Source organism: Chiroxiphia lanceolata, chromosome 3, assembly GCF_009829145.1.
Source record: "Chiroxiphia lanceolata isolate bChiLan1 chromosome 3, bChiLan1.pri, whole genome shotgun sequence".
Classification (NCBI taxonomy): domain Eukaryota; kingdom Metazoa; phylum Chordata; class Aves; order Passeriformes; family Pipridae; genus Chiroxiphia; species Chiroxiphia lanceolata.
In genome coordinates, this window is record NC_045639.1 from 48,297,717 (window position 1) to 48,315,713 (window position 17,997).

The 17,997-nt window shown below is 41.1% G+C and overlaps 1 protein-coding gene across 1 annotated transcript in view; it reads right to left on the minus strand.

Annotated features, from left to right (window-relative positions):
• FNDC1 (fibronectin type III domain containing 1) overlaps nucleotides 1–17,997 on the minus strand; it is a 67,592-nt gene that overhangs the window by 24,645 nt on the left and 24,950 nt on the right. Inside the window, exons 2-11 of the mRNA XM_032684189.1 lie at nucleotides 16,640–16,849; nucleotides 16,150–16,248; nucleotides 15,343–15,457; nucleotides 14,097–14,284; nucleotides 13,342–13,449; nucleotides 9,828–10,016; nucleotides 6,778–9,123; nucleotides 5,875–5,990; nucleotides 3,966–4,077; nucleotides 2,642–3,022 (exon numbers count right to left, since the gene is read on the minus strand). Coding sequence (XP_032540080.1) covers nucleotides 2,642–3,022; nucleotides 3,966–4,077; nucleotides 5,875–5,990; nucleotides 6,778–9,123; nucleotides 9,828–10,016; nucleotides 13,342–13,449; nucleotides 14,097–14,284; nucleotides 15,343–15,457; nucleotides 16,150–16,248; nucleotides 16,640–16,841 — 3,856 coding nt within the window. The 5' untranslated portion in view covers nucleotides 16,842–16,849. The remainder of the gene's footprint in view (nucleotides 1–2,641; nucleotides 3,023–3,965; nucleotides 4,078–5,874; nucleotides 5,991–6,777; nucleotides 9,124–9,827; nucleotides 10,017–13,341; nucleotides 13,450–14,096; nucleotides 14,285–15,342; nucleotides 15,458–16,149; nucleotides 16,249–16,639; nucleotides 16,850–17,997) is intronic.

Here is a 17,997-nt window from a genome sequence, read left to right on the forward strand (position 1 = left end):
TTTGTGAGTTTATGAATAAAATTTAGCTGATTGATTTTACTGGTAAATCGTGCTTGTGTGGCCAAACTCCTCCTTGAAAGTTAGAGACTGCTGAATCTAGTGAAACACTGACAATAAATTCTGCTGGGTTGAGCAGAAGAGTAAGAGAGTAAGAGCATTTGCCAAAGCTTGAATAGAATATTTGGCGGTGGGTTTTGGCACTTGCAGCCCCCGGCTGTTTGTGAGTAAAGCACTTAGCAACAAATATCAAGCTTTGGCAGAAACAGTATTGCACTAAATGATCTGGAATAATGTCTAGACTCAGATTAAAGGGAAAGACAAGATAAAAACATAATTTGGAAATGGTCAAGTAAAAACTGCAATAATTGTTTTGATAATTCCAATAGTAGTTGTTTATCGCTCCTGAAATATACACTTCACTTGTTAAACAAAAACAGCCATCATTAAATAAATATGACAACAATGATTTCTTTTCAAGCAAGTTCCTCTGTGGAACAGACAGGTTGTTTTGCTATGTTTATCAAATCTTGAGGCAGGTCACTAGGATTAAAAAACAACTAAAAAGATTAGACTCTTCAGAGAAGCTTTCAAAATTGCCAGGTAAAGACTAATACTGCTCCAACTATATACCAGGCGAGAAGCAGAAATCCAGTACCGTCTTGTCCTTTTAGTCTTCCACTGTGAGGCATTTGCAGACATACTGTCAAAATGCCAGGCAGTTTATAAGTGACTTAAGGGCCATTCTCACTCAACACACAGCCTGAGTAAAAACTTAGTTTTTATTCATGCCTCCACAAAGTTCAAGGATTCAGCAAGCTCATCTGGTAGAAGGCAAAAAACCCAATCAGAATGTTTTTAAATGTTCATAAAATCACATGAAAGTTCCCCAGACCACGGCCCACAATTCTGCTAAAAGTAATACTGCAAAGCTTTTTGTTGTTCAGCTTCTGGAGCCTACATTCAGCTTAACTCCAGCCATATTTCATGAATTCTTACTGTTCTTATAATTTGTATTCTCAGAAGAGGTCCTCCAGGCAACAAACAGCGCAGACCAAAGAGAGGAAACAGTACATGATATAATCAATATTTAAGATAAGCAAAAGGAGCTGGGGGTGTGGGAGGGACTCTACCAAAAATCAAGGTTCCCTTTAGGCAAATATGAAATTATGAGAGTGACCATATATAATAACAATATTTGTAACACTTTTGTAAATACAATTAAGAACTAAGAAAGCACCAAAGGGAAGAGCAAAAATCTTCGCAGAAATATATAACAATGATGGTCATTTTTATATACATACATTTGTGTGCTTACACATCCATGTGTATGTGCACATGCAAGTAGACTTCTGTAAATACATACTGTCAAATATGGGGCTAATGCTTACATAAATATTAACACCATAACTCATTGTAATTCCACGTGCACAAGGCATTGACATCTCTGACTTGTTACCCAGGGCAGCTGGTAAGGGAATTTTGTTTTCTGTTTCTGAGATCCTCTCCAAAGATTCCATCCTTAGACCCACTGTGAGTTCCTGAAACCACATCTTTCCATATTGCTGCACTCTTCAAAGTGATCATTCAGCTTCCTAGGCCACGGTTTTAGGACCTACTTGTAAATCTACTTTGGCTTAAGAGATACAGGTGTATGGGGGAAAGGTAAAGGGAGCTCATTACACATTACAACTGGCTACTGCCGTTGGCAGATGCCTGATGGTCAACATGCTGTTTAAATTATGGCTGGGCTGCTGCTTCTGCCCATTAATAGACTGAGCTGGGGATTACCTACAAACAGGAAGGGTAAGGGTATGAGGGCCCCCTGATCTGGTTTTGCAAAATAAGCATCTAACTGGTTTGCAGCGCAACATTCAGGTGGGAAAAGCATAAAACATAGTGGGGAACAGGTTCAACACCCAAAGACTCTAGTGCATTTATATGTGTTTACTCTGGATTTCAGTTTGGCACCACATCCTAAGCTTGTATAACTGCAACAGGGAAAAAGTGACATGCACTGACACTGGTTTGTATTTTCATATTCTAAAGAAATTAGTGTACAGCTCTCTGCCTTATCCATGCAGAGCCAAGGTTGACTTTCACCAGCTTCATCTGTGCTGTGCTGCATTCCTGCTAGACAATCTTTATCTCCAAGGGCTGGCAAGAGAACAAGAATCTCATTTTGCAAATGCTGGTTCCACCACAGCTCAAAAGAGAGACTTTTCAGAATTCATTGTGATAAATGAACACAAAATACACAAAATGTATGGTGCCTCCAGGTCCTTCCCTCGCTTGAAATGAACTGAGAAAACCTCATATGTGACTGCTTTCACCACAAAACTACTGTCTACATTTGTGCTCCTGTGAGTGAATACATGCATTAGGAGTGGATCTAACACAAGGTAAGAAATCTGCGGAAAACAACGTATTTCCACAGAAAAATTCAGCTTTAGGGAAAGTTGGAATTTTCCAATGAAAAAACATTTAACACCCAAACACTTCTTCACATCCTCTAATCTCAGCTCCTACCTTAGCAAATGGATCAAAGTCTTCAGAGGCAGATTCTTTCCCATTTTACATCTGTGTAACTCTGCTGTACAAATAGCACAGACAAGGAAATTAAAACAGCACGAAAGGAAATTACCTTCTGCATTGCACTCTGGCAGGCCATTGAACCCCAACAGCAAGTTGCCTTCATCATCATACTGTCCATAGGTGCCTGGAGGACAGGTTGGGATTGGTTTCTCAGTGGGTGGGTCAGTGGTGGTTGGTTCGGGAGTGGTGGTGGTTGTTGTAGCAACAGTTGTTGTAGTGGTTGTAGTAGTTGTTGTGGTAGTTGTCGTGGGTATTGTTGTAGTAGTAGTTGAGGGAGTGGTTGTTTTCTTAACCATTTCAAGACCAATCAGAGGCTTTCCTCCAAGGCTTATTATTGGTTTATCTTGTGCACTTGCTACAGGTTTACTGAATCTGCCATGTCCAAACAAAGGTAACCCATCAGGACTCACCATTGGGGCCCCGTTTTCATCTAGGAGAAAAGAAAAAAACTGAAAAATCTCACCATTAATCCATTTCAGTCTTATAGCAGGGTGTTTTATCACAGTAGATACCACAAGAGTACTGACAGTGCGAATACAGCTTCCTGCAAGTAAACTGACAGAGAAGAAGGGTGTTATCTAGGAAACAGCTGTGGCTAAGGGAGCTGGAAAATGGTTCAGAAGAACCTCAGATAAACCACAGTGGTGTTCACTTTTTTCCCGCTGTTTGATAAACACTCTAGGGAGGTTTCACTTCAAATCACAACGTGCAGACAGTGAATTTAATCTAAGTCACTCTCCTAACTGTTGATGAAAGGTATAATGAATCCATATTCTGCTCCCTAATGTCAAACGTGCAAGGAAAAACTGGGATGAGCTGGTGAGATGCTGTCACTGCAGATAAACTCGTGTGCCAGATTCTGGATACCGCAAATATTCATGATAACCAGTTTAAGAACAGCTACTGAATTTGTATTCAAGAGATCTATACAGATGGACTGACATGCAAACAGCAGTGTTTTCAGAAATCACACACAGAGTTTCTTACTATTTGTGGTCAGTTTCAGAGGAAAAAATGAAATAAACACATACATATGGCTGGTACAGTGCTAGCAGTGGGAAATAATTATTTTTAGATATACAAAGATATAAACAATCATCAATCCTTATTCCGGCTAAGTTCTGCATTTCTTTATAATGTTGATACAAGTAAGATGGACTCGAGAGATTCTTTCTGCCTCATACTCTGAAACCCCACAGAACGCCCCAAAGCCTTCCCAGGTCCTGCAATGTGCTGACTGTGTGATGGAGATCTGAGTACAAGCAACTCCAAAGGGCTTGCATGAGACCTGAAGCAGTCAACAGTTTAAAGATTTGTACTATGGATACAAAAACTGTAAATGTTTTTTCTGTAAGAAGGAAGTTGTAACTTACCAACAATTGTACGTCCATCTCCTCCTAATTTCACTCGGAGAGGGTTGCCTTGGGAATCTTGGAGGTATTTTCCTTCACCATTTAACACTAGCCCTCGGTCAAGATCTACAATCTAAAAGCAATAGATGGACTCAATTTTAGCTAGCACAGGAGGAGGTGAAATGAAATGTCACAGCAACAGAAATCTGGGGGAAATTTATACACTACGTGTGATGTTCAGGAATAGCTACAACACACAGGGTCTTTTAAGGGCCTAATTGATAGCAATCACTGAAAAATCATGGCTGAAGAAAGCAAATCCCCAGAAAATCTCTGGGTTCCAGAGCTGCACAACCATATTCATATCATCTAATGTAGCTCTCACGCGCAAAAGAGCAATTCCCTTGATTTTCTTGGGCTGCATGACTCCTAAGGTGGATTCCTGTAATACTTATTTCAGTATGACCCTGAATCCTTTTGAAGATGGGATTTAAAAGTATGTCTACTAACCAAAGAAAATGGAAAAATTAAACTAGTAAATTTATATTGAAATGGAAGTGAAAACAAAGTAGCTCAGATTTTAATTTGGTCAGCAGACTGAAGAAAAGCCTCTGTCTCATAAAACAAATGTGTCTGAGAGCTTGGATTGAATTCAAGAGCTAACTGCAGTTAAAATCCAGTCCGTGTTGCTATTTCAACCCAAAAGAGCTTAATTATATGCTATTTTAACCTGAGGTAACAGATGCTGAGCCACAAAACACAAAAATGCAAAAGGTGTTAAGTGCTGGAAGGAAAATGGGAAGAGGACATGACCAACAGTTCCAGGTTGGCAAGCCAGATTTACATCTGGTGCTGAGGAAAAGACTGCAGCAGGAAGGACAGCAGATCATGAGCTCAGTCTCTGAAGCCCTCTAGGCCCTAGATTTGGCACAGATCCTCTTGCTTTACAAGGTGTTTGCCCTGCTTGCAGCAACGCCTTCCTCTCAAGAAGCAGAGAGAGATGCCCCATGGCCACTCAAGGACCTTTCTTGCCCACTTTCTGGAGTCTATTTAAAAGGCTTTGGGCATGTTTTTCAAAATGCCTCCTCTTGAATGTGACAAAGCTGATGCATTTTTATGTTCCTCTATGCAAATGGTGAGATTGAAGTGGCCATAAAATAAATGTCTTTATGTGTCATGCCGTGTGTAAGCAGCTCTGCTAACGCCAGGGAGGCTGATCACAGTCTCCTACTGCTCAGCATGTGGGCTAACACGCAGGAAACACCAGTTTCTTCCCTGCTTTCCTTGGTTATAAATTCATTGGAAAGGATTTTAAAAGACAAGGTCTGGGCATGTAGGCAGCTCGTGGGGCTTTCCTATCAATGGCATCTTGAGCTCTTCTGCACATATCTCTGGAAAGAGGTATTTGAATGTCTGTAAGAATGGCAAAATACTTAAAAGATATCTACATATGTGCATTTAAAGCATTGTGATGCTTATGGAGTAACTTTATATTTCAATACTCTTGCTCACAAGCTTCCACCTGAAGCACGAGTCTGGGAGAAGCACTGCTGAACATATCTTTCACAGTAGTTATCCTGGACAGTCCCCACTCACACTGCACAGCAGACAAGCCCTGAGTCACTGGGGAGTGTAAGTCCCACTGACTTCGAAGAAAAAATGTTTCACTAAATCAGTAAACTTATGGGAGTAATGTTATAGTTGAAAATTTGAGCCATTATGCTTTAAATCAGACATTTAAAATGTTAAAATAACAAAATCCAGAATTTGTCATTAGATTTCGGTGGAACACTGGAAACTAGACCACTAAGTATAACTTCACTTTACAGCTTCATTGACTGATGGCACTGTTCACCTGTCTTTTCTTAATGAAAATGTAAATACTATAAAAGGCCAAAGCATCTTGAACTTGGAGAGAAGGTCACCCTACCCACTTTATTCCTTGAGGGCCATTGATTACTTTCTGTCCACTTGGTTTTCCATTATTACCAGGGATTATTTTTCCATTTCCATTTTTTGTTGTAAGATTTGGTCTGCCATTGTAACCTGAAACATAGAAAAAAACACACTATTCTGAAGAAAGCTGTGCCACTTACAAACTGCATTTTAAATTGCAAGTAAAGGCATCTTCTGACTGACCTGAACATAAACGAGAGCAGAAAGAGCCCTCACCACACTCTGCACACCAGGCACTCCATTTCTGCTTGGAGCAACTGTTGTGACACCATCAGATCCCTGTAGCTGACACAAGCATCTAAAATTATTTCTTCCTAAAGAGTTTAAACACCCATGGTTTGTTTCTACCATGTTTATTTGGTCTCTTTATTCCCTCTTTTCTTTTTTTTTTTTTTTTAAGAAAGCAGGTCAATATTTCTCAATGACACTATGGTCATTAAAATGTTTGCAATATTTGTAAATATTTGAAGTGGGATGAGGGAAGAAATCATTATTAAATGCAAACACATGTTCAATCCTAACCTTATACTATATCCCGTAGCGACAAACTGAAAGGAGAGGGGATGGCAATTTTCTCTACACCTTTTTTTAACCTGTAAAAGGAAGGACTCTCCTCTAGCTGAAAAACTACTGCTAAACAGAAGCACACTCAGGTCAGAGGTGGAGAAGCAGTGGCACTGAGCTGCAGGTCCCCCAGCTCTGAAACAGCAGCAATTTTCACAGCCTAGCTCAGAGACTTGTCTCCAGAAAAATACAATGAAAATACATACATATATACTAAATAACTGAACCTGCATTTTGATGCAGAACTTTTCAGCTAACTGCTGACCTTAGAAAAAACACAATTAGTGAGACTAGTACAACAAAGACAAGATACCTGGTCTATAAGGAGGTCTGACAACTTGCCGTTGGGAAGGGCTCCGTAGCCTGGAGTTCAGTAGTCGCTGACGAGGAGACAAAGTGGAAGAAGAAACTGTTGGAGAAACAGTGTGTGTGGTGGTAGATGAAGGAGAATGCGGCCAGACAAAGCTTGGTTTAGATGGAGTATGCTTGTTAGAGGACTGAGTAATATGTGATGCTATGGCAGAGCTTCCTGGTGATTCAGGAGAAGCCACTTTTAATGTTGAAGCTTTTTCCACCTCTTCCTCTTCAGAACTTACTTTGTGAGGTAGAAGAGTGTCCATAGATTTTCTTTTATTGCTAGTAGTATCATCGTATGTGTTTTTGTTACCTCTAGAAACAGCAGGAGACCGTTTTGCTGCCAAAGATGTGGGTTTCTCTTCCACTTCTTTCTGATCATATTCACTGTAATAATCACTCTCTTCATTAGAAACTGACTGATGAGATTTAGATGAAGAAGATGAAGGAACTTTTTGAGGAAGTTCAGTGTTGGATATTTTTGAGGGCAATAGACCATATTTTTTCTCTGTTTGAGATGCTGTTCTCATAGCAACCCTTGAGCGAGTAGGTAATGAAGGACGAGTTTGTCTTGAAGTGGATGACAACCCTGGATTATACTGGTTGTCTTTTGCTGTATCACCGGCAGAACTGGAGTCTGGTTGAATATGCTTTGGTTTGTAAGAAGGTACCTGAGAACCTGGCTGCTGCTGCTTTGATTGAGATGAACTTGAACTTCCCTGAGAGAAAGATGAAGGTAATTTCCTAGAAGAGGACACCTCTTTAGGAAACACAGAGTGGCTGCTTGCTCTGTCACTGCCCTCTGTTACATCCTCATCATCATCTTCCTGCAACTCTTCATTACTCTGGGAATAGATGTGAGATGGGAGGCGCCTGCCCCTTGAATGCAGTAATGAAGGACTGGTTTGTGCCCTCTGTGAAGGCTCTGAGTGGGAGGTCTTCTCCACTGGAAGATGAGAGGAGAATATCTTTCTAGACAATGACACACTTGGTTTTGATCGAACAAGCGTTTCTTTTACCTCTCGACTGTCCTGCTCTTCAGGCTTGTGTTCGGAAAGAGAAGACTGCAAAAGAGAATGCTTTTCTGGAGCAGCTGTTCGACTTTGCTGTTCTTCTGAGTCAAAGTGGGGTGATTTTTCACCATGTGTCTCTCTGAGTTGAGAATCAGAATCAACCTGAGGATTTCTTCTCTTTGAATAGATTGCTGAAGAAGACTGTCTGGAAGAGGGTAGAGAAGGAAATAAGGGATTTTGATCCTGTGAGTCCTCCCTATGATTCTTATCAACATCTTTTCCATTGGATTTGGAACGGGTAGAGGAGTGAGAGTGAGTTGAAGTGTGACCAGAAATAGCAGATCTAGATGAGACTGCCACTGCAGCCAATTTTGAATCCTTCCGCATGCGAGAACTGGAGCCTGAGGATAGCCTTATTTGCTGTGACCTGGAACTGAGTTGTCCTGCTCTGTCCTCTGTTTCTTCACTGTCAAACTCGTTATGGCTGTCACGAGCGTGGGAACCTGCTGATTTGGACAGACCTAGAGAGCCAGACCCACTGCGATGACCTAAGACAACCTCATGAGAGACAGCAGATTGCCGACTCGATGGCAAAGCCAGGCGACTAGGCTCTGAAGTTTTAGAAGACAGTTTCACCAGCATGGAGTCTGGCTTCTCTTCCTCATTACCCACAAGATCACTATTTTTGGCAGGCAGAGAATGGGAAGAGGTTTTAGAAGGCACATTATTGTTGCTTTGCCTCTGTTGCTTTGTTTCATTATCTGTGTATTTGGGAACAGATGAGGCAGAAGAATGTTGTGCTGAGGATGGCAACACCGCTGGTGGTTCACGTTTCTCTGTGCTCGTCTGGCGTGACACTTCTGATGCGTGGGTTCGAACAGAGGTCCTCCCTGAGGAAAGGACAGGGTGAACTGGACGACCAGGGGGTCTAACATTCCGCCTCTGGTCCTGTACTTTTGGTGGTGATGTTGGAGCTTCTTGGGAAGAATTGTGATCATCTGTCACCTCAGTGGACTGGAGATCAGGTTCCAGCTCTCCTGTCTTTCTAGAAGGTAACTGAGATTTACTCAAGACCCCTCGAGTCAAGATTTTATTCTTATATTCAGAAAGAAGATTCTTTTTATCACTAACATTAGGTGAATGAACAGACAATTGCTTAGAAGAAGGTGATGGCTGGGCTTTTGAAGAAACAGAAGAAGACTGAGAAGATGAGCCAGCATTCCCAGTTGTTTTAGCCTCTGAATTATCTTGAATATTTGTCTTTTGCTGAGCAACTGAATCCTCATGAGCATCTAGGGGGCAAAAAAAAAGTGATTATTCACAATAGAAGATGCACAAAAAACTGACCAAGAGAAGAAACCACCCAGGAAGCAAGAACAAAACAACTTACGAGAATATGAGACAACAATTGTTTCTGTATTAATCAGGTTGTGCAGTACAGCTAAGTTAAATTCTGGATTGTAGAAAGGTACCTATGTAGAATTATTGTATCTTGGGTAAAACTTCTTCCAGTGAAACCAAATCTTCAGCAGAGTTTAGTCATGTTGATGGCATGGTGCTGCCTTATCCCATGTAAGGCTGTAGACCCCATTTTTAGTTAACCCAGCAAATATTCTGAGTAAAACACTCTAACCGACTTTCAAGACTTTCAAGCAGGAGTTCTCAGGAATAGGGCAGCCAAAGACCCAAAGCATTGCAAAGACCCAAAGCCTTTGGATAGCAAGAGTACATAGTGTTGCCATGCAGGAAATGGAGTATGGTATGCATTTATTTAAGATGTTAAAATGTTCATAAGATGTCCTTTTACCTGCTGCAGAGTGGCAAACACTTATTTGGACAATATAGTAATAAAAAGAACTAATAGAAACAGTATTAAGGAAGTAAAATCCCACAGGTTAGATAGAGAGTAGAGAAGTTAAGTCAGTTAGAATTAACACAGCCGGGACCAAGGCAAGAGTGGACGAACTACGCAAGTGGTTCCTGGCTTGGTGCTCACCTGCTGGGATGGCGACACTGAAGGCTTTAGACTGAGGACCTGGTCCCCTCCTGTTTGCTGCACGAATTTTGAAAATATAGCGCTCCCCGGCCTGAAGACCATCTATTATTGCTGATGTTGTAGCTCCAGAGTAGGTGATGGACTTTGCTCCAAATGGCTTGAGAGCCGGGGCGTATGAAAGAATGTATTCTGAAATGATTTGGCAGACGGTTGGAAGGAGGAAACTGAAAACAGTCCTGTTTCCAGCGGACAGACTGTATGGGTAGGATGAATTAGAACGTGCATTACTAAAATTAATACACTAGCAATGCACGCCGAGTCAACAGCTGGAGTATAAAGACATGAGAGAGAGATATATACATATATATGTAGGTAAGTTGAACATCGGTTCATCTTAACAGACAAAACCAAATCACATCAATGACCTAATCACTGAGACAATATGTTAGCTATACCTTTGTAAAAATACATAAGCAACAATGCCCATCGGGGTGAAGTGTCATCAAGAGGAGCCGGATGACATCTGTGTGCACTTCCAGAGAAGGTGTGGGGGACATGAGAAAATTATAGCAACAACTCCTGCGCTGTTTGGTGTGCTGCACCAGGAGACCTTGTTTTTTGGGTTTGGACACCAACTAATAAAGGGAAAAAAAATGAGTTCTGAAAAATATAAGTGCTCTAAATCAGAAATAACAGAGGAAATCTATGAAGAGAAAATGCCCTGGAGGCAAAAAACACGTATGAACATTGCTGTGAAAATATGCACTGTCCTACTACTTGTGGAAATCTAGTCCGAAAGACTCTGCGAATGCTAGGTAGCGCAGATCACTATGATCAGAATACCTGTTTTGTTATGGCTCACTGACTATGAGCACATTGTATACTTCCCAAAAAATAGAGAAATTTTGAACTTACTGACTAGCTACTAAGGTATTTGCAATGAATAACACGTGATCCAGAGAATATTCTTCTAAAACATAACTCGCTCACAATGTGGACAACACACAACTGTATTGCTGATGGTAGCTATATTCACCACCAAATAAGAATGTTAAATTTTTTTCTTTTCCACAGAAATTATTTGGGAGAAGAATAAAACTGTGTATTCACATAACTATCATTCAAAACATCAGTATTAAAATCAGATTATGTCATTCATTGCTATTAATTACTTTCTGATCCTAATTTCCAACACAGTCTTGGCACAGCTACAATTGCACTCTATTGTAAGACCCTAGCCATGCAAAAGTAGTTCTTCCAGTCCACTGTGGTGAAATTCTACCAGTTCCAAAGGCCATATACGCATTTCTCAGCAGTGCTGGAGCCTGAGGGACACCCCCATGAAAACACTAAAGAACTTACTTTAATCTTGGAAACAATATTACTGCAGTCAAATATAAATATTTCCAGCAGAGTCTTTGCTTAAAGGAGTTTTAGCTGTAACCTACAGGTAAAAGTCATGCCTGGGTGATTGAGGTTCTTATTCAGAAAAGATACTTCTACTAGAAAATAACAGCACTGTGGATTTATTTGCTAAATGGGAGCAATATCATATCTGTACAACAAAATCAAAATCTGATATCCTGTGCTTAACTATAGCGAGGGCCAAACACCATGGCAGAGAGAGCAAAGCAAGGTTTTGTTGCTACTTAAGAAACTCACCCTGCTCTCACCTTTGAGTTTCAGATTACTGTGATACCTGTGCCCTTTCTTAGCTTTCTGTATTGAAAGAAATTTCACCCCTATAGGAATAATTGTGGGCATGAAGAGGAATCTTCCCATTATACCCCCAAAAACTGCAGGTAAGATCTCAGACATCTGCAGGCTTCGTTTTCTTTTCAAATCCTCCGTAAGATGTATTGGACAAAAACAGGGTTTTGATAATAAATTTCAAGGGCTGCCAGCTTGAAACACAAAAACTTCACACAAAAAACCCCAACAACACCTGAGCAATCACAGTACCATGAGGAAAAAACTCTGGAACACAATGGCGTCTTTAAAAAGAAGAAATGTGCTTTTTTGAAAATGAGCCCATATTCCTTGTGTTAAGAAATAAGCCAGGCATAGTTCATCAAAATAAAGAAAAAAAATTCATCAGTATTTTATATGCAAATACATTTAATGCTCTCAGTTGAAAAATAAATCAATGTATTAGAAGACATGGTAAACTTTGAATCTTTTTTCTTTTCCTCTAGGATACAGGGGTTACTTTAATTGCAGAGACACTTGTGTAGCTTCTGATAACTCTCAGATAGCTACTGAAGGACATTTTCTCCCACAATTTTAATATATGGCATAAATATATAAGGACAGGGTTGAAAACCAAAAGACTTAAAAGACAAAAATTCCTGATTACTACGTGCCATCAAAATGACCACAAAGTGCTAATTCAGTGATTTTATTTAGCCAGTAAAAATATCTTGTCATTTATTTAGTTTAAAAATTGGGCCTTTCCTGTAACACTTCACAGAAAAACCACAATGTATTAAACACATACAAGCATTCAGCCCTTGAATATTAGGTATCTTTAAAATTATTGTCTTGAATGAATCATCTAATGATTAGCAGACAAAAATGCACGAAGGCCTACAGACTGCTCAAAATTAGGAGCAGATCTCAAATTTGAGATAATGTCCCTGCATGACCCTACTTTAAGAAATAATAATTCTTGGACACTATTGCAGGTCCATTGAAGTAACTGGCAAGACTTCTACTGACTTCAGAAAGGAATGAATTCCACCACCGCCTTGGAAAACACATGGAGTAGGTCTTATATGCAGACACAGTATATTTCCCTCCAGGTCAATGTTTTTTAAATCCTGAGATGCTACAGTGCTGATAAGGCACCTCCAAAAACTTGTGCAATTTGAGAACACAATCCTGTCAACCACTGAAGAACAGGAGAGGCCAAAAAATCAGCCTCTTCATGTTCAGAGGGAAACAGGAAAAAAAATCCTAAAAAGCTTTTTTTTTTAATACTATGCAAAAACATAACCACTGACAAATTATCATTATGACTATGTACAATAATGCTACAGTACACAAAATTTATGCACGATATCTGCTGAATATACAATTTGTGCTTGCTTCTAAAGCTGAGGCTTTCCTTCCATGATAAACTAGAAATAAATCACAACATAAGCCCACCCACTTTCTTGGCAACTACCCAACTTTTCCTTCTTCACCTAATTCTTATAAATCTTTCCAGAAACTTCCTTCCTGAGCTCCATTTCAACTTGTTTATTAATGGAAAAAGAGGTAAAATGTGCATGCATGATACCCCAGAAAGCTCTCTGACATCCCAGGCACAATGGGAGGTCACAGAGTGACAATGGCTTCTCAGTGGTGCTGTGGAGACTCGGGGCTAGAAGCATGAAAATCTTACTTGGGTATAAGCCATTAACAAATGAAAAAATCCTGGCACACCAAATGTTCCAGCTTACTGTGCGGCAGCAGTCTGGCTTTCAGAAGATCAGCTCCTTGAGGGAGTTAGAAACCAACACTGATAACTCACCTTTGACTTTTCCTTCACTCTCTGGGAGAGCATCCCAGGATGCTGCTACAGAGGTTGGTTTCCCCTTTAGTGGCCAAACATCCAAATTTTCAGGTGCACTGGCAGGAGCTGTGAAACAGTCAAACGCAGAAGAGGCAATTAAGAAAGGTAAACGAACACAGTACACATCATTTGCTCCATCTTCTCATAGCAGAGATTACTATATGGCCATTTCAAAGATAAATGTGAAGCGCACACATGACTCAGGCCCATGCATGCCTCTGTTCACACCTCTCTCCCAGACTACCACAGCGAAATTTTATTCCATATTTTTAGGAACAGGATGTCTGCACAAGACTGCTACTGTGGCTTAGCTGGAACGACACGGTAATTTGGTTGTTAGGGACCACTTCCCTGTACCAAAGGGGCCTGACAGCTTCTCCGTGGTGCATAGAGGATTTAAATTTGCTGCCCACAGAGTGGGACGGAAGACATGCTGCTCTTCCCACTGAAGGGGCTCATCCAGCTTCAGGGGTGCAAAGTGCTGACTCATTCCACAGAAATACCCCCTGTTCTTGTCATACCACAAGAGCAGTCTGGTGTGCACTCCAGGGCACTACTGCAGGGATTCAGGCAGCAGCACTCAGGTTTTTCCCACAATCCCAACCCTCTGCTGCCCCTGGCAACCACTTATTCTGACTTTCCCTCAAGTCAGCCCTATTCCACAGCTCAAATCTTAAGACCTGTGTTACCCCACAGACCTTTTGAATACATACCTGCCTCTGGGGTCCGTTGGTAAACAGACACACTCCATTTGCCTTCCTTTTCTCCTTCCAAGATTTGAATGGCAAACTCGTACATAGTGTCTGGCACTAGATTTTCCACCAGTGCCCGCCGGTTGGACACCTGCTTGTAATCCCACCTTGCCGATTCTCCCTTTTCCCGATAGCGAACATTATATTGCCTGGGATCAGAAACACAGGAAAATAAAAATTCACCTGTGGAAACCTAGCATTAGCAGGACCACAGAGGGATGGTGATGCTTTGCCCTCAGCTAGTCTGCTGGGGCTTACTGAGGAACCTACCAAATTGCAAAAAATAAAGTACCGCCACCACGAAACCCCAACATCTTTTAAATAAACACATTTGTCTTCTTCTAACAGAGTGTGATCCCTTCCACCCCAAAGGACAGACCCCTCTTTCAAGACTCTTACTCAAAATACCCTCTTCCCCCAGGGGGAGTCACAGAGGGTTCCACACCACCATTTCACAGCCGTGAGCACGTGAGAGCCCTTTGCTGGGAGCCCTTAGCTCCCAGAGCAGCACCGGCTTGGTTCCCACGTCTGCCTAGACAGCTGCTTCCACAAGGAAACAGAGAATATCTGAAATTATCAGTTTTCCTGCTGTGACCCTCAGGGTATTTCCACCCCAGGTTGCACAGCTCTTTGGCGTTCCCAAGCTGAGCAACACAATCCAGTGCTTTCAGACCTTTAGCAGTTTCCAGCCCATTTCCCTATTTGTTGCGGTCTCCATCTACTGTGGGATGCTGCTGTGAGTCAAGCTCTCTCACCCACAGGAGCCCTTGACCTGCCCAGCCTCAGCGGCATGGACCTTCTGGAAGGTTAGAGGATGCAGGGTGCCATGATGGGTGTCTTTCCCATTGCAGTGATGTTTCCTTCATCCACAGTATGATTGTCTCAAAGCTGTATGTAGTCTGTTTTGCCAATCCAACTCAAGATCTCACCTCTGTGGGCTGTGCCCTGTCCCCCACTTCTTCTTTCCCCATGGACACGTGGGGATTTGCTGACCATGGTGACGTACCAGCATTTGAATTGCAAAATACCCACAGCTGGGGCTGGCAGCATTTCAGCACTTACACAGATTTCTAAATACTAACAGTGCTGGGAGGCAAGCTAAATTATTCTCATAACCAACAGTAATTAAACAAATGCAAAAGCATTCAGCAGTGTGTTAGCAGCAGTTCCCCTTCAGTATTCATTTAAAAAACACAGTGCTAACTACCTATTTGCTGCAACCTTCTGTTTTTCATACAGTGGGTCTGTCCAAGCAACGAGCACAGATTGAGAGGACATAACTCGAACAGTTATGTCGTGTGCCACCTCCACCTCTTCCTCCTCTGAAATGGTAAAACAGAATAGCATATCAATAACAACATTAGATTTCTCATAAAAATCAGTAAATGTCTTCAACTGACACTATAATACTCACACAGCACAGCTGAATTACAAGTACAAGTAGGAGTGGGAAACCAAGTAGATTGATTACTGATGGTATCCCATGGAAACATCATTTCTTTTGTTAGTTGTCTGCCTAAAAGACCAGAGTACTAATATATTCTACAGTCTTTCAATACTCTATCGGTGCCCAAACTATCACTTACAGCAAAAGTTTTACTAACATACTGATATTCATCATCTCTGGCAAACTCACTGCCAGAGCTGCCTTTTGACTTATCAAAAATTCTGAGATTTTAAAATTTGGTTTCATTTTGAAGAGCAATAAAACCTTCTCCAAAAAATTCTTCACAAGGGAGAATTCCTGCATCTGTATGCTTCAAAAAGGTTGTTTGAATTCAATATTTAATTTTTTATGGTATATAAGGCAAAAAAAAAAAGTGAATGAAATAATCATTACTTTATCAATCCTGCTTGAATTAAAGAAGCAATTGGAGACATCCATAGCTCTGTAGCACACAGAGAAAAACCTAGCAGCTCCAGCACCAAAAGACTTGCAGTCTAAAAATCACAAAGTTATCTCTTTGTATCCAATTGTCTTCATTCATGGACAGCAGATGTGAAAGAAACATACCTGTGACTTTTCTTTTAGTTAAAGATGACCTATAGACAGGTTGACTCCGTCCCTGGGAGCTCCTTGATGGCAGCGAGACCACATGAACTGACTCAGAGGCTGTACATGCAGGGGAAAAACAGAGGCTTTCCTGTCACCCTTTTCGTTGAAAAGAAATAATGGATTTTAGAGTGGTCCCACCACATGCAAGGAGAATCTGGGATACGGCTCTTCTCTCCACCCTTTCCCTCTGCTGTTAAGGAGTAACTAACACTCATGTCTCTTTAACACAGCATCAAGTTCTTCTACAATTTCTACCCTATTCTTTAGGTAATACCCTACTCTCTGTTAAAAACACATTATAGAACACAGTCGTAGGGAGTATTTTCATTTATAGAAAGAAAGCTGTTTGATGGCTAGAACAACATGTGATCTGTGATTACCTAGCAGCCACAGAGGACTACAGAAGTGTGCTAGCTAAACTGGGTGCTATCGAGGAACTCTAACTCACCTAGTTTTCTTGCTTCCTGGTTGTGTCGCTCTTGCGGCATTGGAGCATAGCTCATCCTTCGGCTGCTCTCTCCATACCCACGGGGATAACCTTGGGATCTGCTGCGTGGACCTCTGAAGCCTGCTCCATAAGGCGGCTTCCACCGAAAAGGTAACTTGCTATCTGGAGACTGGGCACGCACTCTCAGAGGTCTGCTTGGCATGTCCTTCTCTTTAAAAAATAAGCAAACACACACACAAACCCCACTATAGTTATTATGAAGCACATGACATGTATAGCAGACCGTGCATGTCTGTCACAAGTACATCTATTAACATCAGAATAAAGAGCATAATTTTATAGCTTTTTATTTTTTTCTATACAACTAAATTTCAGTAACAGCAAGTTTCCAAGCTGGATATACAATGCTCAGTGTCTTTTCCCAGGCCCTTCAGACAGACTCCTGCAAGACACCAAAAGTGAAAACATACCGCAACACAAGGACTCCTTCCAAAAACTGGGGATGTCTTGTAGTTTTCCTGTTTAATCTTTTCCTTTTCCTTTTTTTTAATCCCCTTTCCTAGTTCAAGCACACCAGTACATTATTTTTTTTGGCAAATGGTAAAGTGTAAAATGAAGCACAGAACTGTTTCACTATTTTTAAACTTTCTTTTAAAAAGTAATCCACATTAAAAGCAGGTTCCTTTCCCCTAAACGCATCACTAATGGTTTTGCTCCCCAACAGACTCATATTTAAAGGTCTGTTCTGCATGTGTTTCAACTCCTGACTTCTCAAACCTCTCAATATAAAATCCTTTGAGCATCCAGCATTTTAACAGGGTACCTTATGCAAGTCAGGTGGTTTTTTTTACATTTGCTGGCAAGTTGGCAGCATTCTTTTAAGTGACACTGATGCAAGATTACTCAAGTAACCAGTTTGGTTCTCTGAACAGCATCTCCAGTCTTCACAGCATTCTCCATTGCATATGACCTGCACTATGCTACTGTGCAGGCTGAAAGCAGATCTGACAGCAGGAAGAAAAGGGCTGACAGCAGGACTGAGATCTTCATACTTGGAGTGATTTTTGCCTCTTATCTTTACATTTTGCACTCACAGTAGGTTTTTCTGTCTTTTCTAGCAATGCTGTTCCACTAAGCACAGAGGTTACACACTGTATTCACACCCCCTCACTCACTGGTTATGTCAACCATCGACAACACAGCAATGTCAAGAGATACGGCACTGGGGCAGAGACCCGCCAGAGACATGGACAGACAGTGAAAGACAATGTACCAAAGTATCTGTTCAGGAGCTCATATTTATTCATTACATCTCTTAACATTTTACTTTAAGTATGTACTGATGGCTGCATGTCCCT